Source organism: Procambarus clarkii, chromosome 10 (assembly GCF_040958095.1).
Source record: "Procambarus clarkii isolate CNS0578487 chromosome 10, FALCON_Pclarkii_2.0, whole genome shotgun sequence".
Classification (NCBI taxonomy): domain Eukaryota; kingdom Metazoa; phylum Arthropoda; class Malacostraca; order Decapoda; family Cambaridae; genus Procambarus; species Procambarus clarkii.
The window spans coordinates 8405997-8432099 of NC_091159.1; the positions used below are offsets into that span (position 1 = coordinate 8405997).

A 26103-nucleotide genomic window follows, 5' to 3' on the forward strand; every position below is an offset into this window, starting at 1 on the left:
ACAGTCCTTTGTTTTGGTTTTACTACGTATATAAATATGCATAGAATGATTTTGGGTCTTCCTTTATGTTTTGGGCAAGTTTTCTTTCGTAATTTCATTTGGCTAATCTGATTTCCTGGGTGGCTGAATTTAATGCCCTTTTATGTATCTCATAATCCATGATGTTCATCATTGATTTATACCGTCTCCAGAGGTCCCGTTTAGTTATTAGTGCTCATTTTACTACTTGTGTCATCCATCTTGTTCCTTGTTCCCTTTCTTTTCTTTCTTCTTTTTTGGCACATATTTTTGTACGAGTTCAGTAATGACCTTTTTGAAATTTCCCCATGACGTTCCCATGCCATGATCACCTACCAGCTCCCTTCAGGTGGTGTTTTGCAATTCCTCTCTCATTCTCTGATAATTTCCTCGATGGTAATCTAGGTCATCATCCTGGACCTTTACGAGAGTTTCTGTAATTGTATTCCTTCTTAGAATATTGTGATCACACGATGGAGCGAGCTTTTTCCCTACTTTAATTATATCGACCATGCCCTCTTCTGATGTTAGCACAAGGACCAGAATGCTGGTACCTCGAGTGGGCTCTACCACATGTTGTGTGAGAAATGAGTCCTGCACCAGGTCTAGAAATTGATCTCCTTCAGCTTGTGATGTTAGATTTACCCAATCTATTGTCTTGTGGTTAAAATCTCCCATTATAAGAGTTTGGGTTTGTGATGTTGCATTGATCACATTATGCAGATCAGTAACTTTCTCTGCTGTTGCTGTGTCAGCCCTGTAGCATACTCCCACTGTCAGCATGTTACCATGTTGAGCTAGTATACTGCATCATACAGACTCTGAGGATCCCATGGTGTTCAGTTCCTCAATGATGGTTGCATTCAGGTCCTCTTTCACATGAAGCAATACACAACCTGCTCTTGTTGTTCTGTCTTTTCTGAACGTTGGATGATACCCTGGGAGGAGGAATTCCCCTTCAGTAGTGTCCTCTTGTCCCCATGTTTCACTAATACCAATGATGGCTGGAGCCTCGGCCTCAGCATATGCACACAATGCTTCAAATTTATTCCCCAGGCTTTTGGCATTTGTGTAGAAGCACTTTAAATTTCTTTCCTTGTTCCTATTGGTCTGAGTGACAGCTCCTAGATTCTGTACATTAGTAAGCTTTTCGCTGTCACTCCAGTTTTGTGCCTGTTTGTCTTCCACAAAACTGAATAATACATACAACTGAATAATACACACACAGTATATGGTGCTGAATAACAAAAATAGTTCCAGTACCTGGTCCCAGCTAAGCTTATATCCTAATATAAAACAATAGATCTTACAACCCTTCCCACCACACACTTTACAGTCTCCCTAACAACAAATTATGTCACTCATAATGCCTTGCCCGGCATGCAGGTACTCACAGCGGCAGTCAGCCCAGCGGAACATGTTGTTGTGGGTGATGAACGAGTCCCTGAAGAAGATGAAGAGCCAGGCAATGGGAACGCAACAGTACAGCCCCACCAACGCTTGGGCCACCACCAAACTGTAGCCGACGCCCTGTGTAGGGGAACGATAAAGTGATACAGAATACAGTACAAGGTAAAGTACTTCAGCTAATACTAGGCTGTGGCCAATACCCAGTGGTTAGGTGAGGATGTCACAGCAATACATAATACAGAAATACTGCTTCACCAGCATCAAGGCAACTACACAGTTCAATAATCTGTACACCAGTTGATTGACAGTTGAGGTGGAACCAAAGAGCCAAAGCTCAACCCCCGCAAGCACAACTAGTTGAGTACAGCTGCAGCTGATGCCATGTTAGAGGTGTTACAGCACCTGAACAACAAGCCTGTAGACGACGTCCTGTGGTGAGGGAAAAGGATATGATACACAATAGGTTACAGAAACACCAGTCAAAAAAGTTACAACCCCCTTCTTGTGTCAGGTAAGTCCACTACAGGCTCACTTAGCAACCTGTCCTCTTAAAAAGAACGTCGCTTTTGGCCGTTTGCCCCTATGGCTGAATTTGGACGTAATTTGAAAATGAAAATAAATTTGGGATTTTTTTCAACACACATAACCCATGATATTTGGAAATTTTGTTCCGAGTGGCTGAATCTAAAACAACCACAACGAAACACCAGTGCCAGTGCAGCCTGTCCTCCAAACAAACTCAAAAGTGATTTCATACACCCGCCAAACCCCGCTGTTTATGAATGAAAAACGGTTTACACACGACTCTCAACTGTTGACGTTCGAACACTTCCGGAACAAGTGCTTCACGGACTAATTTTGTTCGAACCACTACGCTATAAATGCTTCACCCACGTACTACAAATAATCGCCAACACAACCTAAACACCTAACCTAACCTATACCTATATATATGCACAATATGCTATTATAATATTAATATATATTTGAGAAAATTCCCGTTTTGAATGAACAGCATGTAAAAATTTATGAATGCGTCTGTGGGGTCAACCGCTGGATGTAATGGACTTGAGTCGAGGACAGGTTGTATAAACCAACCCGTCCTCAGACCAAGTCCATTCCATCCAGCGGTCGACCCCAAAGATGCATTCATAAATTTTAACATATTGTTCATTTAAAATGGTAATTTTCTCAAATGTAAATTAATATTGTTATATATTAGCAAACTATGCATATTTAGGCATTGGTTATGTTAGGTGAGGTGTTTAGGTTCGGTTGGCGATTATTAGTATTTGTAGTACGTGGGTGAAGCATTTACAGCATTGTGGTTCAAACAAAAGTCAACAGCGAAGCATTGTTCGAGAAATGTTCGAACATCAATTGTGAGTCGTATGTAAACTGTTTTTCATTCATAAACGGGGTTTGGCGGCTGAGTTAACTCGGAGAATTAGTCCTTATATAGACTTCTCCCATGGTGTTCTCCTCTGACTCATGGAAGCAATCCAATTTATATGCACCAACCATGCAAATGACTACTATATCGGCGACTAGTTGGAGTAAATTTGACTTGTATAGAAGCATTAACAACCAGTTTTCTCTGGAACTAAACTAATTTTAGCAACGCTAAACATATTTACAATTCCCTTTCACTTATTGAACGTACTTCAAATACCCTTACTAACAATTACATAATGATACAGTACCATAGAAGGGTGAAAGTTTAGATTTTAATTAAGGGTGGCATCCCACGTGTCATGATTGGCGGCGCGGGCTCACCAGACTTTCCCGCCAAAATCTCTCTTTCAGCAGTTACGTTACAAATTTAGCTTTAATTGCCTTATCGTTCACTTTCTCCTTTCTATTCATTAGGTATCATCCCGCCTCCTCCCTCCCCCTCCCTCATTCTCTCCCACTCTCAAGATTTCGTCTTTTAGATAACATTCTCAATGTCTAAAAATAACAATGTCTTGTTATTTTTTAATTTGTCTATTTATTAAGTTAATTAAGTAATAGCACTTCACCTTTTTATCTCCAATTTCCAGGTCAGTTCATTGACTCAATCCTTCCTTTTTATTTCTTATCGGATTTCCATTAGAAGCTGCTTATTGAAGATGCCTGAAGCTGCTTATTGAAGATGCCTGAAGCTGCTTATTGAAGATGCCTGAAGCTGCTTATTGAAGATACCTGAACCATCTCCTTGTGCGGCCCGTTTCACTGCTTTGCGACTCTTACCCTGAAGAAATGTGTGTCCGGACATTTACATACCAACTTGAATAAACTTGGCCTAAAAGTAATCTTATGCTCCCGATATGTCTGTCATGTCTCTAGGTGACAGTGGTCACACTCCCCTACTTTAGGCTGCCTTCAGCGCCTACTATTTCTCCACCTACCGTTATTTACAGTTTCGTCTACTGCGTCTCTGTCTCTTCCTCCCTCGCCTTCTCCAACATTTTTACACCACTCTTATTTGTTCCTTTTTAATGATTTGCTTTTACTTCCGAAATTTAAACTTGCACGTTTTAATTGGTATTGTTTCTTTGCCTGGTTACCACTGCAACGAAAGATGTAATATTTGATTTCTTTACGAATTGAACGACACAACACTGAGCCGAGTGTGGCTGTGCTTTTCCCAGGTAACACGTACCTGACCTAGCTCCTCCGTGCTTGTCTTTCAATCACCACTTTGTCTTCTTCATGACAGCATGCACTGGGCTCAGCTTAGTCTCGGAGCATGCATTGGGCTCAGCTTAGTCTCGGAACATGCACTGAATTCACTCCAGACGCCACAAATCATCTGTTGACAATAACACCCCCCCCCCCCCCCCCCAGGCGCTGCAGTGGTGGTGTTGATGTGAAGTAATTCAGCTGCACAACCTCTGTGTGTGGTGTATCTGTATGTTGTTAGTTTCTTCAGATTTCTCCCTATCTGTATCCACAACTCTCCCTCTACATCACCCGACCCCCCCCCCCCCCCCTCACCCGTGCTGATCCCGTGACTGTTAACTTACACACGTCACGACTGAACGCCAGGAACGAGTGCAACGATGAAATGGGGATAGATTTTTGTACCTCAATCTCCCTCCTTCCGCATCCATTCCTCCTTACTCCCTCGACCAAAACCCCCAAATTTTCATAATTTGCAAGCAAACATTAAATCAGATTGTAAATGCTGTACAAATGCGTTCCTGAACACTCTTCCCTCCCCTGGGTGACGGCTGGTCTTAGAACTCGGTAATCCGACTGGAGTCACGAACACTTGTTAGTAATCCGACTAGCGTGATCACCAGCTCTCCTCTTTATTTACAGGTCCTCCTCGTATCCATTTTATTCTTTTTAGACACAATGAGAGAGAGAACAGTGTTTGTTTACATTGAGGAACTGTGTAAAGGCTATCAAAGCTTTGGCCAGAATGCAAATTATAAAGCACGCCTGGGTGTCTGTAAATACGTGCACACGCCCAAGAGTTATGTGCACGTGCGTGAAGGTGCTGTGGGGATAGGAAGTATGTGCACGGGGAAAATGGGATGTGCACGTGTGGGGAAAGAGGGTGTGCACACGTGTGGGGGAAAGAGGGTGTGCACACGTGTGGGGGAAAGAGGGTGTGCACACGTGTGGGGGAAAGAGGGTGTGCACACGTGTGGGGGAAAGAGGGTGTGCACACGTGTGGGGGAAAGAGGGTGTGCACACGTGTGGGGAAAGAGGGTGTGCACACGTGCACATACCCCCACGAGTGGGTGGGTGGGTGAGGGTCTTCACGTAAATTCCAGCATATGCATTTCAGTCTATACATGAATGGGTGTATATCTATACACATGTGGCATTCACATATACACACTCGGATACTTTCACACATGTTTTGAAGTTATTCTGTTCACACACACACACACACACACACACACACACACACACACACACACACACACACACACACACACACACACACACACACACACAACTAGGTATGATAGGGAAATGGGACAGGAGTCATTGCTGTAAACAACCGATAGCTGGAAAGGCGGGATCCAAGAGTCAATGCTCGATCCTGCAAGCACAAATAGGTGAGTACACACACACACACCATCTCTTATTACAGGAAAGAGATGGTTGGGTTGACTGCATCTATCTGGACCTAAAAAAGGCTTTCGACAGAGTTCCACATAAGAGGTTGTTCTGGAAACTGGAAAATATTGGAGGGGTGACAGGTAAGCTTCTAACATGGATGAAAAATTTTCTGACTGATAGAAAAATGAGGGCAGTGATCAGAGGCAATGTATCAGACTGGAGAAATGTCACAAGTGGAGTACCACAGGGTTCAGTTCTTGCTCCAGTGATGTTTATTGTCTACATAAATGATCTACCAGTTGGTATACAGAATTATATGAACATGTTTGCTGATGATGCTAAGATAATAGGAAGGATAAGAAACTTAGATGATTGTCAAGCCCTTCAAGAAGACCTGGACAAAATAAGTATATGGAGCACCACTTGGCAAATGGAATTTAATGTAATAAATGCCATGTTATGGAATGTGGAATAGGAGAACATAGACCCCACATAACCTATATATTATGTGAGAAATCTTTAAAGAATTCTGATAAAGAAAGAGATCTAGGGGTGGTCCTAGATAGAAAACTATCACCTGAGGACCACATAAAGAATATTGTGCGAGGAGCCTATGCCACGCTTTCTAACTTCAGAATTGCTTTTAAATACATGGATGGCGATATACTAAAGATATTGTTCACGACTTTTGTTAGGCCAAAGCTAGAATATGCAGCGGTTGTGTGGTGCCCATATCTTAAGAAGCACATCAACAAACTGGAAAAGGTGCAAAGACATGCTACTAAGTGGCTCCCAGAACTGAAGGGCAAGAGCTACGAGGAGAAGTTAGAGGCATTAAATATGCCAAAACTAGAAGACAGAAGAAAAAAAGGTGATATGATCACTACATACAAAATAGTAACAGGAATTGATAAAATCGATAGGGAAGATTTCCTGAGACCTGGAACTTTAAGAACAAGAGGTCATAGATTTAAACTAGCTAAACACAGATGCCGAAGAAATATAAGAAAATTCACTTTCGCCAACAGAGTGGTAGGCGGTTGGAACAAGTTAGGTGAGAAGGTGGTGGAGGCCAAAGTAGTTTCAAAGCGTTATATGACAAAGAGTGCTGGGAAGACGGGACACCACGAGCGTAGCTCTCATCCAGTAACTACACCTAGGTAATTACACACACACACGCACGCACGCACACACGCGCACACACACACGCGCACACACACACGCGCACACACACGCGCACACACACACACACACACACACACACACACACACACACACACACACACACACACACACACACACACACACACACACACACACACACACACGCACGCACGCAGGCACGCACGCACACACACAAAGAAGCGAGCGTGCACCCCCCCCACCCCCACACCGCCCCCCTCGCGCGCGCGGGCGGGCGGTTGCTCACCCTCCCCCCTTCCCATGTGAGTGGGCGTGCGGGCGGCCACCAACATGTATGAGTGGGGGGGGGGGGGGTGCACAACCCATGGGTGTCACTAGCAGAGTCGCACAAGGTTATGTACTCGTACCTATTCCGTTTCTGATATACGTAAATAATCTTCCAGAGTACGCCTGACAGCTGGGTGGAACAGCGCTTCGAATTCGTAGTTCTGAGGTTCCGGGTTCGATCCCCGGTGGAGGCGGAGACAAATGGACAAAAATGTTTCTTTCACCCTAATGCCCCTGTTACCTAGTAGTAAATAGGTACCTGGGAGTTAGACAGCTGTTATGTGCTACTTTCTGGTGTGTGTGTGGGAGGGGGGGGGGGCGGGGAGTGGTAGTAGTTAGTAACAGTTGATTGACAGTTGAGAGGCGGGCCGAAAGAGCAAAGCTCAACCCCCGCAAGCACAACTAGGTGAGTACACATTACAGTCAAATTATTTTGGTAGTACAACAATTTTAAATATTGTGGTTATCTATGGCCTCTCGTCCAGGGTACCGCTGTTATCTATGGCCTCTCGTCCAGGGTACCGCTGTTATCTATGACCTCTCGTCCAGGGTACCGCTGTTATCTATGGCCTCTCGTCCAGGGTACCGCTGTTATCTATGACCTCTCGTCCAGGGTACCGCTGTTATCTATGGCCTCTCGTCCAGGGTACCGCTGTTATCTATGGCCTCTCGTCCAGGGTACCGCTGTTATCTATGGCCTCTCGTCCAGGGTACCGCTGTTATCTATGACCTCTCGTCCAGGGTACCGCTGTTATCTATGGCCTCTCGTCCAGGGTACCGCTGTTATCTATGACCTCTCGTCCAGGGTACCGCTGTTATCTATGGCCTCTCGTCCAGGGTACCGCTGTTATCTATGACCTCTCGTCCAGGGTACCGCTGTTATCTATGGCCTCTCGTCCAGGGTACCGCTGTTATCTATGACCTCTCGTCCAGGGTACCGCTGTTATCTATGGCCTCTCGTCCAGGGTACCGCTGTTATCTATGACCTCTCGTCCAGGGTACCGCTGTTATCTATGGCCTCTCGTCCAGGGTACCGCTGTTATCTATGACCTCTCGTCCAGGGTACCGCTGTTATCTATGGCCTCTCGTCCAGGGTACCGCTGTTATCTATGACCTCTCGTCCAGGGTACCGCTGTTATCTATGGCCTCTCGTCCAGGGTACCGCTGTTATCTATGACCTCTCGTCCAGGGTACCGCTGTTATCTATGACCTCTCGTCCAGGGTACCGCTGTTATCTATGGCCTCTCGTCCAGGGTACCGCTGTTATCTATGGCCTCTCGTCCAGGGTACCGCTGTTATCTATGGCCTCTCGTCCAGGGTACCGCTGTTATCTATGACCTCTCGTCCAGGGTACCGCTGTTATCTATGACCTCTCGTCCAGGGTACCGCTGTTATCTATGACCTCTCGTCCAGGGTACCGCTGTTATCTATGGCCTCTCGTCCAGGGTACCGCTGTTATCTATGACCTCTCGTCCAGGGTACCGCTGTTATATATGACCTCTCGTCCAGGGTACCGCTGTTATCTATGGCCTCTCGTCCAGGGTACCGCTGTTATCTATGACCTCTCGTCCAGGGTACCGCTGTTATCTATGGCCTCTCGTCCAGGGTACCGCTGTTATCTATGGCCTCTCGTCCAGGGTACCGCTGTTATCTATGGCCTCTCGTCCAGGGTACCGCTGTTATCTATGGCCTCTCGTCCAGGGTACCGCTGTTATCTATGGCCTCTCGTCCAGGGTACCGCTGTTATCTATGGCCTCTCGTCCAGGGTACCGCTGTTATCTATGACCTCTCGTCCAGGGTACCGCTGTTATCTATGGCCTCTCGTCCAGGGTACCGCTGTTATCTATGGCCTCTCGTCCAGGGTACCGCTGTTATCTATGGCCTCTCGTCCAGGGTACCGCTGTTATCTATGGCCTCTCGTCCAGGGTACCGCTGTTATCTATGGCCTCTCGTCCAGGGTACCGCTGTTATCTATGGCCTCTCGTCCAGGGTACCGCTGTTATCTATGACCTCTCGTCCAGGGTACCGCTGTTATCTATGGCCTCTCGTCCAGGGTACCGCTGTTATCTATGGCCTCTCGTCCAGGGTACCGCTGTTATCTATGGCCTCTCGTCCAGGGTACCGCTGTTATCTATGGCCTCTCGTCCAGGGTACCGCTGTTATCTATGACCTCTCGTCCAGGGTACCGCTGTTATCTATGACCTCTCGTCCAGGGTACCGCTGTTATCTATGGCCTCTCGTCCAGGGTACCGCTGTTATCTATGGCCTCTCGTCCAGGGTACCGCTGTTATCTATGGCCTCTCGTCCAGGGTACCGCTGTTATCTATGGCCTCTCGTCCAGGGTACCGCTGTTATCTATGGCCTCTCGTCCAGGGTACCGCTGTTATCTATGACCTCTCGTCCAGGGTACCGCTGTTATCTATGACCTCTCGTCCAGGGTACCGCTGTTATCTATGGCCTCTCGTCCAGGGTACCGCTGTTATCTATGGCCTCTCGTCCAGGGTACCGCTGTTATCTATGGCCTCTCGTCCAGGGTACCGCTGTTATCTATGGCCTCTCGTCCAGGGTACCGCTGTTATCTATGGCCTCTCGTCCAGGGTACCGCTGTTATCTATGGCCTCTCGTCCAGGGTACCGCTGTTATCTATGGCCTCTCGTCCAGGGTACCGCTGTTATCTATGGCCTCTCGTCCAGGGTACCGCTGTTATCTATGGCCTCTCGTCCAGGGTACCGCTGTTATCTATGGCCTCTCGTCCAGGGTACCGCTGTTATCTATGGCCTCTCGTCCAGGGTACCGCTGTTATCTATGGCCTCTCGTCCAGGGTACCGCTGTTATCTATGGCCTCTCGTCCAGGGTACCGCTGTTATCTATGACCTCTCGTCCAGGGTACCGCTGTTATCTATGACCTCTCGTCCAGGGTACCGCTGTTATCTATGGCCTCTCGTCCAGGGTACCGCTGTTATCTATGGCCTCTCGTCCAGGGTACCGCTGTTATCTATGGCCTCTCGTCCAGGGTACCGCTGTTATCTATGACCTCTCGTCCAGGGTACCGCTGTTATCTATGACCTCTTGTCCAGGGTACCGCGGTTATCTATGAGCTCTCGTCCAGGGTACCGCTGTTATCATATGGCCTCTCGTCCAGGGGTACCGCTGTTATCTATGACCTCTCGTCCAGGGTACCGCTGTTATCTATGACCTCTCGTCCAGTGTACCGCTGTTATCTATGACCTCTCGTCCAGGGTACCGTCTGTTATCTATGGACCTCTCGTCCAGGGTACCGCTGTTATCTATGAGCCTCTCGTCCAGGGTACCGCTGTTATCTATGACGCTCTCGTCCAGGGTACCGCTGTTATCTATGACCTCTCGTCCAGGGTACCGCTGTTATCTATGACCTCTCGTCCAGGTACCGCTGTTATCTATGACCTCTCGTCCAGGGTACCGCTGTATCTATGACCTCTCGTCCAGGGTACCGCTGTTTATCTATGACCTCTCTCCAGGGTACCGCTGTTATCTATGACCTCTCGTCCAGGGTACCGCTGTTATCTATGAACTCTCGTCCAGGGTACCGCTGTTATCTCTGACCTCTCGTCCAGGGTACCGCTGTTATCTATGACCTCTCGTCCAGGGTACCGCTGTTATCTATGGCCTCTCGTCCAGGGTACCGCTGTTATCTATGACCTCTCGTCCAGGGTACCGCTGTTATCTATGACCTCTCGTCATGGTACCCGCTGTTATCTATGGCCTCTCGTCCAGGGTACCGCTGTTATCTATGACCTCTCGTCCAGGGTACCGCTGTTATCTATGACCTCTCGTCCAGGGTACCGCTGTTATCTATGGCCTCTCGTCCAGGGTACCGCTGTTATCTATGACCTCTCGTCCAGGGTACCGCTGTTATCTATGACCTCTCGTCCAGGGTACCGCTGTTATCTATGACCTCTCGTCCAGGGTACCGCTGTTATCTATGACCTCTCGTCCAGGGTACCGCTGTTATCTATGGCCTCTCGTCCAGGGTACCGCTGTTATCTATGACCTCTCGTCCAGGGTACCGCTGTTATCTATGACCTCTCGTCCAGGGTACCGCTGTTATCTATGACCTCTCGTCCAGGGTACCGCTGTTATCTATGACTCTCGTCCAGGTACCGCTGTTATCTATGCCTCTCGTCCAGGGTACCGCTGTTATCTATGGCCTCTCGTCCAGGGTACCGCTGTTATCTATGACCTCTCGTCAGGGTACCGCTGTTATCTATGACCTCTCGTCCAGGGTACCGCTGTTATCTATGACCTCTCGTCCAGGGTACCGCTGTTATCTATGGCCTCTCGTCCAGGGTACCGCTGTTATCTATGGCCTCTCGTCCAGGGTACCGCTGTTATCTATGACCTCTCGTCCAGGTACCGCTGTTATCTATGGCCTCTCGTCCAGGGTACCGCTGTTATCTATGACCTCTCGTCCAGGGTACCGCTGTTTATCTATGGACCTCTCGTCCAGGGTACCGCTGTTATCTATGACCTCTCGTCCAGGGTACCGCTGTTATCTATGACCTCTCGTCCAGGGTACCGCTGTTATCTATGGCCTCTCGTCCAGGGTACCGCTGTTATCTATGGCCTCTCGTCCAGGGTACCGCTGTTATCTATGACCTCTCGTCCAGGGTACCGCTGTTATCTATGACCTCTCGTCCAGGGTACCGCTGTTATCTATGACCTCTCGTCCAGGGTACCGCTGTTATCTATGACCTCTCGTCCAGGGGTACCGCTGTTATCTATGGCCTCTCGTCCAGGGTACCGCTGTTATCTATGACCTCTCGTCCAGGGTACCGCTGTTATCTATGACCTCTCGTCCAGGGTACCGCTGTTATCTATGACCTCTCGTCCAGGGTACCGCTGTTATCTATGACCTCTCGTCCAGGGTACCGCTGTTATCTATGACCTCTCGTCCAGGGTACCGCTGTTATCTATGGACCTCTCGTCCAGGGTACCGCTGTTATCTATGGCCTCTCGTCCAGGGTACCGCTGTTATCTATGACCTCTCGTCCAGGGTACCGCTGTTATCTATGACCTCTCGTCCAGGGTACCGCTGTTATCTATGACTCTCGTCCAGGGTACCGCTGTTATCTATGACCTCTCGTCCAGGGTACCGCTGTTATCTATGACCTCTCGTCCAGGGTACCGCTGTTATCTATGACCTCTCGTCCAGGGTACCGCTGTTATCTATGCCTCTCGTCCAGGGTACCGCTGTTATCTATGGCCTCTCGTCCAGGGTACCGCTGTTATCTATGACCTCTCGTCCAGGGTACCGCTGTTATCTATGACCTCTCGTCCAGGGTACCGCTGTTATCTATGACCTCTCGTCCAGGGTACCGCTGTTATCTATGGCCTCTCGTCCAGGGTACCGCTGTTATCTATGGCCTCTCGTCCAGGGTACCGCTGTTATCTATGACCTCTCGTCCAGGGTACCGCTGTTATCTATGACCTCTCGTCCAGGGTACCGCTGTTATCTATGACCTCTCGTCCAGGGTACCGCTGTTATCTATGACCTCTCGTCCAGGGTACCGCTGTTATCTATGGCCTCTCGTCCAGGGTACCGCTGTTATCTATGGCCTCTCGTCCAGGGTACCGCTGTTATCTATGACCTCTCGTCCAGGGTACCGCTGTTATCTATGACCTCTCGTCCAGGGTACCGCTGTTATCTATGACCTCTCGTCCAGGGTACCGCTGTTATCTATGGCCTCTCGTCCAGGGTACCGCTGTTATCTATGACCTCTCGTCCAGGGTACCGCTGTTATCTATGCCTCTCGTCCAGGGTACCGCTGTTATCTTATGGCCTCTCGTCCAGGGTACCGCTGTTATCTATGGCCTCTCGTCCAGGGTACCGCTGTTATCTATGGACCTCTCGTCCAGGGTACCGCTGTTATCTATGGCCTTCTCGTCCAGGTACGCTTTATCTATGGACTCTCGTCCAGGGTACGCTGTTATCTATGGCCTCTCGTCCAGGTACCGCTGTTATCTATGACCTCTCGTCCAGGGTACGCTGTTATCTATGACCTCTCGTCCAGGGTTACCGCTGTTATCTATGACCTCTCGTCCAGGGTACCGCTGTTATCTATGACCTCTCGTCCAGGGTACCGCTGTTATCTATGACCTCTCGTCCAGGGTACCGCTGTTATCTATGACCTCTCGTCCAGGGTACCGCTGTTATCTATGGCCTCTCGTCCAGGGTACCGCTGTTATCTATGGACCTCTCGTCCAGGGTACCGCTGTTATCTATGGCCTCTCGTCCAGGGTACCGCTGTTATCTATGGCCCTCTCGTCCAGGGTACCGCCTGTTATCTATGACCTCTCGTCCAGGGTACCGCTGTTAATCTATGGCCTCTCGTCCAGGGTTACCGCTGTTATCTATGGCCTCTCGTCCAGGGTACCGCTGTTATCTATGACCTCTCGTCCAGGGTACCGCGTTATCTATGGCACTCTCGTCCAGGGTACCGCTGTTATCTATGGCCTCTCGTCCAGGGTACCGCTGTTATCTATGACCTCTCGTCCAGGGTACGCTGTTATCTATGACCTCTCGTCCAGGGTACCGCTGTTATCTATGACCTCTCGTCCAGGGTACCGCTGTTATCTATGACCTCTCGTCCATGGTACCGCTGTTATCTATGGCCTCTCGTCCAGGGTACCGCTGTTATCTATGACCTCTCGTCCAGGGTACCGCTGTTATCTATGACCTCTCGTCCAGGGTACCGCTGTTATCTATGACCTCTCGTCCAGGGTACCGCTGTTATCTATGACCTCTCGTCCAGGGTACCGCTGTTATCTATGACCTCTCGTCCAGGGTACCGCTGTTATCTATGACCTCTCGTCCAGGGTACCGCTGTTATCTATGGCCTCTCGTCCAGGGTACCGCTGTTATCTATGGCCTCTCGTCCAGGGTACCGCTGTTATCTATGACCTCTCGTCCAGGGTACCGCTGTTATCTATGGCCTCTCGTCCAGGGTACCGCTGTTATCTATGGCCTCTCCTCTCGTCCAGGGTACCGCTGTTATCTATGGCCTCTCGTCCAGGGTACCGCTGTTATCTATGACCTCTCGTCCAGGGTACCGCTGTTATCTATGACCTCTCGTCCAGGGTACCGCTGTTATCTATGGCCTCTCGTCCAGGGTACCGCTGTTATCTATGACCTCTCGTCCAGGGTACCGCTGTTATCTATGGCCTCTCGTCCAGGGTACCGCTGTTATCTATGGCCTCTCGTCCAGGGTACCGCTGTTATCTATGACCTCTCGTCCAGGGTACCGCTGTTATCTATGACCTCTCGTCCAGGGTACCGCTGTTATCTATGGCCTCTCGTCCAGGGTACCGCTGTTATCTATGACCTCTCGTCCAGGGTACCGCTGTTATCTATGGCCTCTCGTCCAGGGTACCGCTGTTATCTATGGCCTCTCGTCCAGGGTACCACTGTTATCTATGGCCTCTCGTCCAGGGTACCGCTGTTATCTATGGCCTCTCGTCCAGGGTACCGCTGTTATCTATGGCCTCTCGTCCAGGGTACCGCTGTTATCTATGGCCTCTCGTCCAGGGTACCGCTGTTATCTATGGCCTCTCGTCCAGGGTACCGCTGTTATCTATGACCTCTCGTCCAGGGTACCGCTGTTATCTATGGCCTCTCGTCCAGGGTACCGCTGTTATCTATGGCCTCTCGTCCAGGGTACCGCTGTTATCTATGGCCTCTCGTCCAGGGTACCGCTGTTATCTATGACCTCTCGTCCAGGGTACCGCTGTTATCTATGGCCTCTCGTCCAGGGTACCGCTGTTATCTATGGCCTCTCGTCCAGGGTACCGCTGTTATCTATGGCCTCTCGTCCAGGGTACCGCTGTTATCTATGGCCTCTCGTCCAGGGTACCGCTGTTATCTATGGCCTCTCGTCCAGGGTACCGCTGTTATCTATGGCCTCTCGTCCAGGGTACCGCTGTTATCTATGGCCTCTCGTCCAGGGTACCGCTGTTATCTATGGCCTCTCGTCCAGGGTACCGCTGTTATCTATGGCCTCTCGTCCAGGGTACCGCTGTTATCTATGGCCTCTCGTCCAGGGTACCGCTGTTATCTATGGCCTCTCGTCCAGGGTACCGCTGTTATCTATGGCCTCTCGTCCAGGGTACCGCTGTTATCTATGGCCTCTCGTCCAGGGTACCGCTGTTATCTATGGCCTCTCGTCCAGGGTACCGCTGTTATCTATGGCCTCTCGTCCAGGGTACCGCTGTTATCTATGGCCTCTCGTCCAGGGTACCGCTGTTATCTATGACCTCTCGTCCAGGGTACCGCTGTTATCTATGGCCTCTCGTCCAGGGTACCGCTGTTATCTATGACCTCTCGTCCAGGGTACCGCTGTTATCTATGGCCTCTCGTCCAGGGTACCGCTGTTATCTATGACCTCTCGTCCAGGGTACCGCTGTTATCTATGGCCTCTCGTCCAGGGTACCGCTGTTATCTATGACCTCTCGTCCAGGGTACCGCTGTTATCTATGGCCTCTCGTCCAGGGTACCGCTGTTATCTATGGCCTCTCGTCCAGGGTACCGCTGTTATCTATGACCTCTCGTCAGGGTACCGCTGTTATCTATGGCCTCTCGTCCAGGGTACCGCTGTTATCTATGGCCTCTCGTCCAGGGTACCGCTGTTATCTATGGCCTCTCGTCCAGGGTACCGCTGTTATCTATGGCCTCTCGTCCAGGGTACCGCTGTTATCTATGGCCTCTCGTCCAGGGTACCGCTGTTATCTATGACCTCTCGTCCAGGGTACCGCTGTTATCTATGACCTCTCGTCCAGGGTACCGCTGTTATCTATGACCTCTCGTCCAGGGTACCGCTGTTATCTATGGCCTCTCGTCCAGGGTACCGCTGTTATCTATGGCCTCTCGTCCAGGGTACCGCTGTTATCTATGGCCTCTCGTCCAGGGTACCGCTGTTATCTATGGCCTCTCGTCCAGGGTACCGCTGTTATCTATGACCTCTCGTCCAGGGTACCGCTGTTATCTATGGCCTCTCGTCCAGGGTACCGCTGTTATCTATGGCCTCTCGTCCAGGGTACCGCTGTTATCTATGGCCTCTCGTCCAGGGTACCGCTGTTATCTATGGCCTCTCGTCCAGGGTACCGCTGTTATCTATGGCCTCTCGTCCAGGGTACCGCTGTTATCTATGGCCTCTCGTCCAGGGTACCGCTGTTATCTATGGCCTCTCGTCCAGGGTACCGCTGTTATCTATGGCCTCTCGTCCAGGGTACCGCTGTTATCTATGGCCTCTCGTCCAGGGTACCGCTGTTATCTATGACCTCTCGTCCAGGGTACCGCTGTTATCTATGCCTCTCGTCCAGGGTACCGCTGTTATCTATGCCTCTCGTCCAGGGTACCGCTGTTATCTATGCCTCTCGTCCAGGGTACCGCTGTTATCTATGGCCTCTCGTCCAGGGTACCGCTGTTATCTATGACCTCTCGTCCAGGGTACCGCTGTTATCTATGGCCTCTCGTCCAGGGTACCGCTGTTATCTATGGCCTCTCGTCCAGGGTACCGCTGTTATCTATGGCCTCTCGTCCAGGGTACCGCTGTTATCTATGACCTCTCGTCCAGGGTACCGCTGTTATCTATGGCCTCTCGTCCAGGGTACCGCTGTTATCTATGGCCTCTCGTCCAGGGTACCGCTGTTATCTATGGCCTCTCGTCCAGGGTACCGCTGTTATCTATGGCCTCTCGTCCAGGGTACCGCTGTTATCTATGGCCTCTCGTCCAGGGTACCGCTGTTATCTATGGCCTCTCGTCCAGGGTACCGCTGTTATCTATGACCTCTCGTCCAGGGTACCGCTGTTATCTATGGCCTCTCGTCCAGGGTACCGCTGTTATCTATGGCCTCTCGTCCAGGGTACCGCTGTTATCTATGGCCTCTCGTCCAGGGTACCGCTGTTATCTATGCCTCTCGTCCAGGGTACCGCTGTTATCTATGGCCTCTCGTCCAGGGTACCGCTGTTATCTATGGCCTCTCGTCCAGGGTACCGCTGTTATCTATGGCCTCTCGTCCAGGGTACCGCTGTTATCTATGACCTCTCGTCCAGGGTACCGCTGTTATCTATGGCCTCTCGTCCAGGGTACCGCTGTTATCTATGACCTCTCGTCCAGGGTACCGCTGTTATCTATGACCTCTCGTCCAGGGTACCGCTGTTATCTATGACCTCTCGTCCAGGGTACCGCTGTTATCTATGGCCTCTCGTCCAGGGTACCGCTGTTATCTATGCCTCTCGTCCAGGGTACCGCTGTTATCTATGGCCTCTCGTCCAGGGTACCGCTGTTATCTATGCCTCTCGTCCAGGGTACCGCTGTTATCTATGGCCTCTCGTCCAGGGTACCGCTGTTATCTATGACCTCTCGTCCAGGGTACCGCTGTTATCTATGGCCTCTCGTCCAGGGTACCGCTGTTATCTATGACCTCTCGTCCAGGGTACCGCTGTTATCTATGGCCTCTCGTCCAGGGTACCGCTGTTATCTATGACCTCTCGTCCAGGGTACCGCTGTTATCTATGGCCTCTCGTCCAGGGTACCGCTGTTATCTATGGCCTCTCGTCCAGGGTACCGCTGTTATCTATGGCCTCTCGTCCAGGGTACCGCTGTTATCTATGACCTCTCGTCCAGGGTACCGCTGTTATCTATGCCTCTCGTCCAGGGTACCGCTGTTATCTATGGCCTCTCGTCCAGGGTACCGCTGTTATCTATGGCCTCTCGTCCAGGGTACCGCTGTTATCTATGACCTCTCGTCCAGGGTACCGCTGTTATCTATGGCCTCTCGTCCAGGGTACCGCTGTTATCTATGACCTCTCGTCCAGGGTACCGCTGTTATCTATGACCTCTCGTCCAGGGTACCGCTGTTATCTATGACCTCTCGTCCAGGGTACCGCTGTTATCTATGGCCTCTCGTCCAGGGTACCGCTGTTATCTATGGCCTCTCGTCCAGGGTACCGCTGTTATCTATGGCCTCTCGTCCAGGGTACCGCTGTTATCTATGACCTCTCGTCCAGGGTACCGCTGTTATCTATGGCCTCTCGTCCAGGGTACCGCTGTTATCTATGACCTCTCGTCCAGGTACCGCTGTTATCTATGGCCTCTCGTCCAGGGTACCGCTGTTATCTATGGCCTCTCGTCCAGGGTACCGCTGTTATCTATGGCCTCTCGTCCAGGGTACCGCTGTTATCTATGCCTCTCGTCCAGGGTACCGCTGTTATCTATGACCTCTCGTCCAGGGTACCGCTGTTATCTATGGCCTCTCGTCCAGGGTACCGCTGTTATCTATGGCCTCTCGTCCAGGGTACCGCTGTTATCTATGACCTCTCGTCCAGGGTACCGCTGTTATCTATGCCTCTCGTCCAGGGTACCGCTGTTATCTATGGCCTCTCGTCCAGGGTACCGCTGTTATCTATGACCTCTCGTCCAGGGTACCGCTGTTATCTATGACCTCTCGTCCAGGGTACCGCTGTTATCTATGGCCTCTCGTCCAGGGTACCGCTGTTATCTATGGCCTCTCGTCCAGGGTACCGCTGTTATCTATGACCTCTCGTCCAGGGTACCGCTGTTATCTATGGCCTCTCGTCCAGGGTACCGCTGTTATCTATGGCCTCTCGTCCAGGGTACCGCTGTTATCTATGGCCTCTCGTCCAGGGTACCGCTGTTATCTATGGCCTCTCGTCCAGGGTACCGCTGTTATCTATGGCCTCTCGTCCAGGGTACCGCTGTTATCTATGGCCTCTCGTCCAGGGTACCGCTGTTATCTATGCCTCTCGTCCAGGGTACCGCTGTTATCTATGGCCTCTCGTCCAGGGTACCGCTGTTATCTATGGCCTCTCGTCCAGGGTACCGCTGTTATCTATGGCCTCTCGTCCAGGGTACCGCTGTTATCTATGGCCTCTCGTCCAGGGTACCGCTGTTATCTATGGCCTCTCGTCCAGGGTACCGCTGTTATCTATGGCCTCTCGTCCAGGGTACCGCTGTTATCTATGGCCTCTCGTCCAGGGTACCGCTGTTATCTATGGCCTCTCGTCCAGGGTACCGCTGTTATCTATGGCCTCTCGTCCAGGGTACCGCTGTTATCTATGGCCTCTCGTCCAGGGTACCGCTGTTATCTATGGCCTCTCGTCCAGGGTACCGCTGTTATCTATGGCCTCTCGTCCAGGGTACCGCTGTTATCTATGGCCTCTCGTCCAGGGTACCGCTGTTATCTATGGCCTCTCGTCCAGGGTACCGCTGTTATCTATGGCCTCTCGTCCAGGGTACCGCTGTTATCTATGGCCTCTCGTCCAGGGTACCGCTGTTATCTATGGCCTCTCGTCCAGGGTACCGCTGTTATCTATGGCCTCTCGTCCAGGGTACCGCTGTTATCTATGGCCTCTCGTCCAGGGTACCGCTGTTATCTATGGCCTCTCGTCCAGGGTACCGCTGTTATCTATGGCCTCTCGTCCAGGGTACCGCTGTTATCTATGGCCTCTCGTCCAGGGTACCGCTGTTATCTATGGCCTCTCGTCCAGGGTACCGCTGTTATCTATGGCCTAGTCTGTCCAGGGTACCGCTGTTATCTATGCCTCGACCGTCCCCAGGGTACCAGGCTGTTTCTATGACGCTCTCGTCCGGGTATCCAGCTGTGTTATCTATGCCTCTCGTCCAGGGTACCGCTGTTATCTATGGCCTCTCGTACCGGGTACCGTGTTTTATCTATGGCCTCTCGTCCAGGGGTACCGCTGTTTATCTATGGGCCTCGTCGTCCAGGTGTACCGCTGTTATCTATGGCCCGCCTCTCGTCCAGGGTACCGCTGTTATCTATGGCCTCTCGTCCAGGGTACCGCTGTTATCTATGGCCCTCTCGTCCAGGGTACCGCTGTTATCTATGGCCTCTCGTCCAGGGTACCGCCTGTTATCTATGACCTCTCGTCCAGGGTACCGCTGTTATCTATGGCCTCTCGTCCAGGTACCGCTGTTATCTATGACCTCTCGTCCAGGGTACCGCTGTTATCTATGGCCTCTCGTCCAGGGTACCGCTGTTATCTATGACCTCTCGTCCAGGGTACCGCTGTTATCTATGGACCTCTCGTCCAGGGTACCGCTGTTATCTATGGCCTCTCGTCCAGGGTACCGCTGTTATCTATGACCTCTCGTCCAGGGTACCGCTGTTATCTATGGCCTCTCGTCCAGGGTACCGCTGTTATCTATGGCCTCTCGTCCAGGGTACCGCTGTTATCTATGACCTCTCGTCCAGGGTACCGCTGTTATCTATGGACCTCTCGTCCAGGGTACCGCTGTTATCTATGGCCTCTCGTCCAGGGTACCGCTGTTATCTATGGCCTCTCGTCCAGGGTACCGCTGTTATCTATGACCTCTCGTCCAGGGTACCGCTGTTATCTATGGCCTCTCGTCCAGGGTACCGCTGTTATCTATGGCCTCTCGTCCAGGGTACCGCTGTTATCTATGACCTCTCGTCCAGGGTACCGCTGTTATCTATGGACCTCTCGTCCAGGGTACCGCTGTTATCTATGGCCTCTCGTCCAGGGTACCGCTGTTATCTATGACCTCTCGTCCAGGGTACCGCTGTTATCTATGGACCTCTCGTCCAGGGTACCGCTGTTATCTAGGACCTCTCGTCCAGGTACCGCTGTTAATCTATGGCCTCTCGTCCAGGGTACCGCTGTTATCTATGGCCTCTCGTCCAGGGTACCGCTTGTTATCTATGCCTCTCGTCCAGGGTACCGCTGTTATCTATGGACCTCTCGTCCAGGGTACCGCTGTATCTATGACCTCTCGTCCAGGGTACCGCTGTTATCTATGGCCTCTCGTCCAGGGTACCGCTGTTATCTATGGCCTCTCGTCCAGGGTACCGCTGTTATCTATGACCTCTCGTCCAGGGTAACCGCTTTATCTATGGCCTCTCGTCCAGGGTACCGCTGTTATCTATGGCCTCTCGTCCAGGGTACCGCTGTTATCTATGGCCTCTCGTCCAGGGTACCGCTGTTATCTATGGCCTCTCGTCCAGGGTACCGCTGTTTATCTATGATGCCTCTCGTCCAGGGTACCGCTGTTATCTATGACCTCTCGTCCAGGGTACCGCTGTTATCTATGGCCTCTCGTCCAGGGTACCGCTGTTATCTATGGCCTCTCGTCCAGGGTACCGCTGTTATCTATGGCCTCTCGTCCAGGGTACCGCTGTTATCTATGGCCTCTCGTCCAGGGTACCGCTGTTATCTACCGCTGTTATCTATGCCTCTCGTCCAGGGTACCGCTGTTATCTATGACCTCTCGTCCAGGGTAACCGCTGTTATCTATGGCCTCTCGTCCAGGGTACCGCTGTTATCTATGGCCTCTCGTCCAGGGTACCGCTGTTATCTATGGCCTCTCGTCCAGGGTACCGCTGTTATCTATGGCCTCTCGTCCAGGGTACCGCTGTTATCTATGGCCTCTCGTCCAGGGTACCGCTGTTATCTATGACCTCTCGTCCAGGGTACCGCTGTTATCTATGACCTCTCGTCCAGGGTACCGCTGTTATCTATGGCCTCTCGTCCAGGGTACCGCTGTTATCTATGGCCTCTCGTCCAGGGTAACCGCTGTTATCTATGACCTCTCTCCAGGGGTACCGGGACTGTTATCCGCCTCTCGTCCAGGGTACCGCTGTTATCTATGGCCTCTCGTCCAGGGTACCGCTGTTATCTATGGCCTCTCGTCCAGGGTACCGCTGTTATCTATGCCTCTCGTCCAGGGTACCGCTGTTATCTATGGACCTCTCGTCCAGGGTACCGCTGTTATCTATGGCCTCTCGTCCAGGGTACCGCTGTTATCTATGGCCTCTCGTCCAGGGTACCGCTGTTATCTATGCCTCTCGTCCAGGGTACCGCTGTTATCTATGACCTCTCGTCCAGGGTACCGCTGTTATCTATGGCCTCTCGTCCAGGGTACCGCTGTTATCTATGCCTCTCGTCCAGGGTACCGCGTTATCTATGCCTCTCGTCCAGGGTACCGCTGTTATCTATGGCCTCTCGTCCAGGGTACCGCTGTTATCTATGGACCTCTCGTCCAGGGTACCGCTGTTATCTATGGCCTCTCGTCCAGGGTACCGCTGTTATCTATGGCCTCTCGTCCAGGGTACCGCTGTTATCTATGGCCTCTCGTCCAGGGTACCGCTGTTATCTATGGCCTCTCGTCCAGGGTACCGCTGTTATCTATGCCTCTCGTCCAGGGTACCGCTGTTATCTATGCCTCTCGTCCAGGGTACCGCTGTTATCTATGACCTCTCGTCCAGGGTACCGCTGTTATCTATGGCCTCTCGTCCAGGGTACCGCTGTTATCTATGGCCTCTCGTCCAGGGTACCGCTGTTATCTATGGCCTCTCGTCCAGGGTACCGCTGTTATCTATGGCCTCTCGTCCAGGGTACCGCTGTTATCTATGACCTCTCGTCCAGGGTACCGCTGTTATCTATGCCTCTCGTCCAGGGTACCGCTGTTATCTATGGACCTCTCGTCCAGGGTACCGCTGTTATCTATGGCCTCTCGTCCAGGGTACCGCTGTTATCTATGGCCTCTCGTCCAGGGTACCGCTGTTATCTATGCCTCTCGTCCAGGGTACCGCTGTTATCTATGGCCTCTCGTCCAGGGTACCGCTGTTATCTATGCCTCTCGTCCAGGGTACCGCTGTTATCTATGGCCTCTCGTCCAGGGTACCGCTGTTATCTATGGCCTCTCGTCCAGGGTACCGCTGTTATCTATGGCCTCTCGTCCAGGGTACCGCTGTTATCTATGGCCTCTCGTCCAGGGTACCGCTGTTATCTATGACCTCTCGTCCAGGGTACCGCTGTTATCTATGACCTCTCGTCCAGGGTACCGCTGTTATCTATGACCTCTCGTCCAGGGTACCGCTGTTATCTATGACCTCTCGTCCAGGGTACCGCTGTTATCTATGGCCTCTCGTCCAGGGTACCGCTGTTATCTATGACCTCTCGTCCAGGGTACCGCTGTTATCTATGACCTCTCGTCCAGGGTACCGCTGTTATCTATGGCCTCTCGTCCAGGGTACCGCTGTTATCTATGACCTCTCGTCCAGGGTACCGCTGTTATCTATGGCCTCTCGTCCAGGGTACCGCTGTTATCTATGGCCTCTCGTCCAGGGTACCGCTGTTATCTATGGCCTCTCGTCCAGGGTACCGCTGTTATCTATGGCCTCTCGTCCAGGGTACCGCTGTTATCTATGACCTCTCGTCCAGGGTACCGCTGTTATCTATGGCCTCTCGTCCAGGGTACCGCTGTTATCTATGACCTCTCGTCCAGGGTACCGCTGTTATCTATGGCCTCTCGTCCAGGGTACCGCTGTACTCCAAACCCTCAACAGATCGTGTTTTTTTTATGGTAACCAACGCGTTACAAATTTACCTGTTGAGTAAGTAACGACTTGTTCTATGCATCGAACTCCATAGATTAGGTGGGTTGTTTGGGTTTGTACGCTTCTAGTTAGGCCAAATGGTTGGATATTTTTACAGTCGAAAATCAAGAGAAGCTGATAGAGTAAACAAGACTACCACATACAAATAGTAACTTTGAATCATATCTCCTCGTGTTCTGTATCCTCTAGTTTTGATATGGTGCAGCATGATGTCTGCGTGTGTGTCAACAGAGTCGAGCCTCAGCTCCCAAGCCGCGCTGTTTTACCTCATTTGACGGAAACTCCACGTTGTTTGTGAGTGTCAATGGCACAGTGTTGTGCCCGCCACCCGAGATGTACTCTGACTACCTCTATCACCTCTTAAGCTTTTCAGTATTACCTTTCCATGCTTCCGAGGATCAACGTCCCTGTGGCCCGTCTGTGACCTAGTGGTGTGGTCACCCAGGCTGATCTGTGGCCCGTCTGTGACCTAGTGGTGTGGTCACCCAGGCTGCTCTGTGGCCCGTCTGTGACCTAGTGGTGTGGTCACCCAGGCTGCTCTGTGGCCCGTCTGTGACCTAGTGGTGTGGTCACCCAGGCTGCTCTGTGGCCCGTCTGTGACCTAGTGGTGTGGTCACCCAGGCTGCTCTGTGGCCCGTCTGTGACCTAGTGGTGTGGTCACCCAGGCTGCTCGACCATGCTGACCCACGAGACATACTAGCCTGGTTCATCACCTCCCTCATATATTCCTTGTAGTTCTTTCTACTTGCTCTCTCTCCGATTTAGATTAATTAAAAGATCTGTCACATACATTTTCCTCCTGTCTCTCTGAGAGTGAGTGTCTGAGAGTGAGTGTCTGAGAGTGAGTGTCTGAGAGTGAGTGTCTGAGAGTGAGTGTCTGAGAGTGAGTGTCTGAGAGTGAGCGAAGACAAACATCATCAATAATCGGAATTTTTTTTCGCCAGAGTATAGCATCCTGACCGCAACAAGAAGCATCCTAGCTATCTTGGAATCACAACAAAATGTCATTTCCTAATTGGAGAGACATACAACTCTGCCACAATACAGTACTGGGAGCGCCTGCGCCACCAGCTCTCACCGTAGCGAAAGCGCTCCGTGTGCCGAGAATGCTTAAAACTGAACTTCCACAGTTTATGAAGAGTATGATGCCTCTCACAGCACGCACACAATGTTGTTGTAATGTTATCACAACGCAAAGAGTAACGTTGCGACCTTGTTGGGTTACTACCACTATCCCCACCCATCACACCTGCGACTCAGCCCAGACACGTCGCTACTGACGTGGATGGTTCCGGCGTCCGTAGCCTGGCGTCCCAGACCCAGCCCACCACCTACCTGGAATATGGGCGAGATCCTCCACATGTCGACGACCCCGGCGCCCAGGTACTGGCCCACGGTCACGTGGAACGTCATGAGGGGCAGACCCAGCACCGCCGACACCACCACCCACTGTACCACAAACGGCCCTGGAACACCAAGCTTGTAATTATAAACAGTTACATGGATACTGCTGCTCCAACACTATTATACAGACACCTGTGGTACAGGAACATTAATTGGGTCTCGTACATAATTAACACAATAGTTCTGGATTGTACCTAGATTGTACCTGGATGGGGTTCTAAGAGTTCTTCTACTCCAAAAGCCCGGCCCGAGGCCAGGCTCGACTTGAGTGCTCTTGGTCTAACAGGCTCCAATACGCCCAATTCTTCCTCCGTGGTCGTTTGACCCTTAACCCAATACCCGATAGCTCTCGTTGACCATTGTGGGCAGTTATATATAGTTATATATGTGTAGCTTCATCAAACTTTTATCCACTCCTGCTTTGCCTTTGAAGTTGTTGAAAACTTCACTTAAACGCATCAGTTCACAAAATTATATATTAAACTTTGGAAAGCTAATTTTTCAACTTCCTTCGCAAGAAGAACAACATAAGAACTATACAAGATTCGGGCTAGAATAATTGATTTAACCCTTTCTGTCATATTCAATAGTACATGTCTATAAGAAAGATGGTGCGAAAATACACACACACTAACCACACATGAAACAATTATGGCTTGAACGTTTTGAACATTATTCAGGTTATTGTCAAGACCTGAGGACAGTGACCCCGAGGTCAAAAGTGCACCAGCAATGATTTATTTCATGTGTGATTAGTCCGTATTTAATAGATCAGCGATTATTGATCTTTATATATATATATATATATATATATATATATATATATATATATATATATATATTGCCTGTTTAAAATAAATGCATATAACAATTATGGCACCTTTGCCGCCCAATATTATATAAACGTTACTCCACCTTACTGCTATTGAAGTTTATATACATTTTGTTGAGACACGTGGCATAAACAAGTCTTCACAACACCCTTCACAATGGTTACTAAACATCCACTCAAGTTCACATGTAAATATATCCGTTTTAAAATATATGTGATGTACCTGAATGGGGGTTCCTGCCGAAGCCCCGCTCGGGGCCAGGCAAGACTTGAGAGCGCTTGGTCCAACAGACTGTTGCTTGTGGTGGCCCGCAGGCTCACATATCCACTACAGCCCCGTTGGTTTGGCACTTCTTGCAGAAACTTGTCCAGTTTTTTTTCTTTAAGACTTCCACTTTTGTTCCGGTAATATTTATTATTGAGAGGATACTTAACAAGTGAGGACATGTTGTGACAGTGTTGTGTGCCTCTGG

General features: G+C 50.7%; 1 protein-coding gene across 1 annotated transcript in view; it reads right to left on the reverse strand.

Annotated features, from left to right (window-relative positions):
• The window catches only part of bdg (sodium-dependent transporter bedraggled), a 237130-nt gene that overhangs the window by 40846 nt on the left and 170181 nt on the right, over positions 1-26103 (reverse strand). The window contains exons 4-5 of the mRNA XM_069321555.1: positions 24730-24860; positions 1413-1548 (exon numbers count right to left, since the gene is read on the reverse strand). Coding sequence (XP_069177656.1) covers positions 1413-1548; positions 24730-24860 — 267 coding nt within the window. The remainder of the gene's footprint in view (positions 1-1412; positions 1549-24729; positions 24861-26103) is intronic.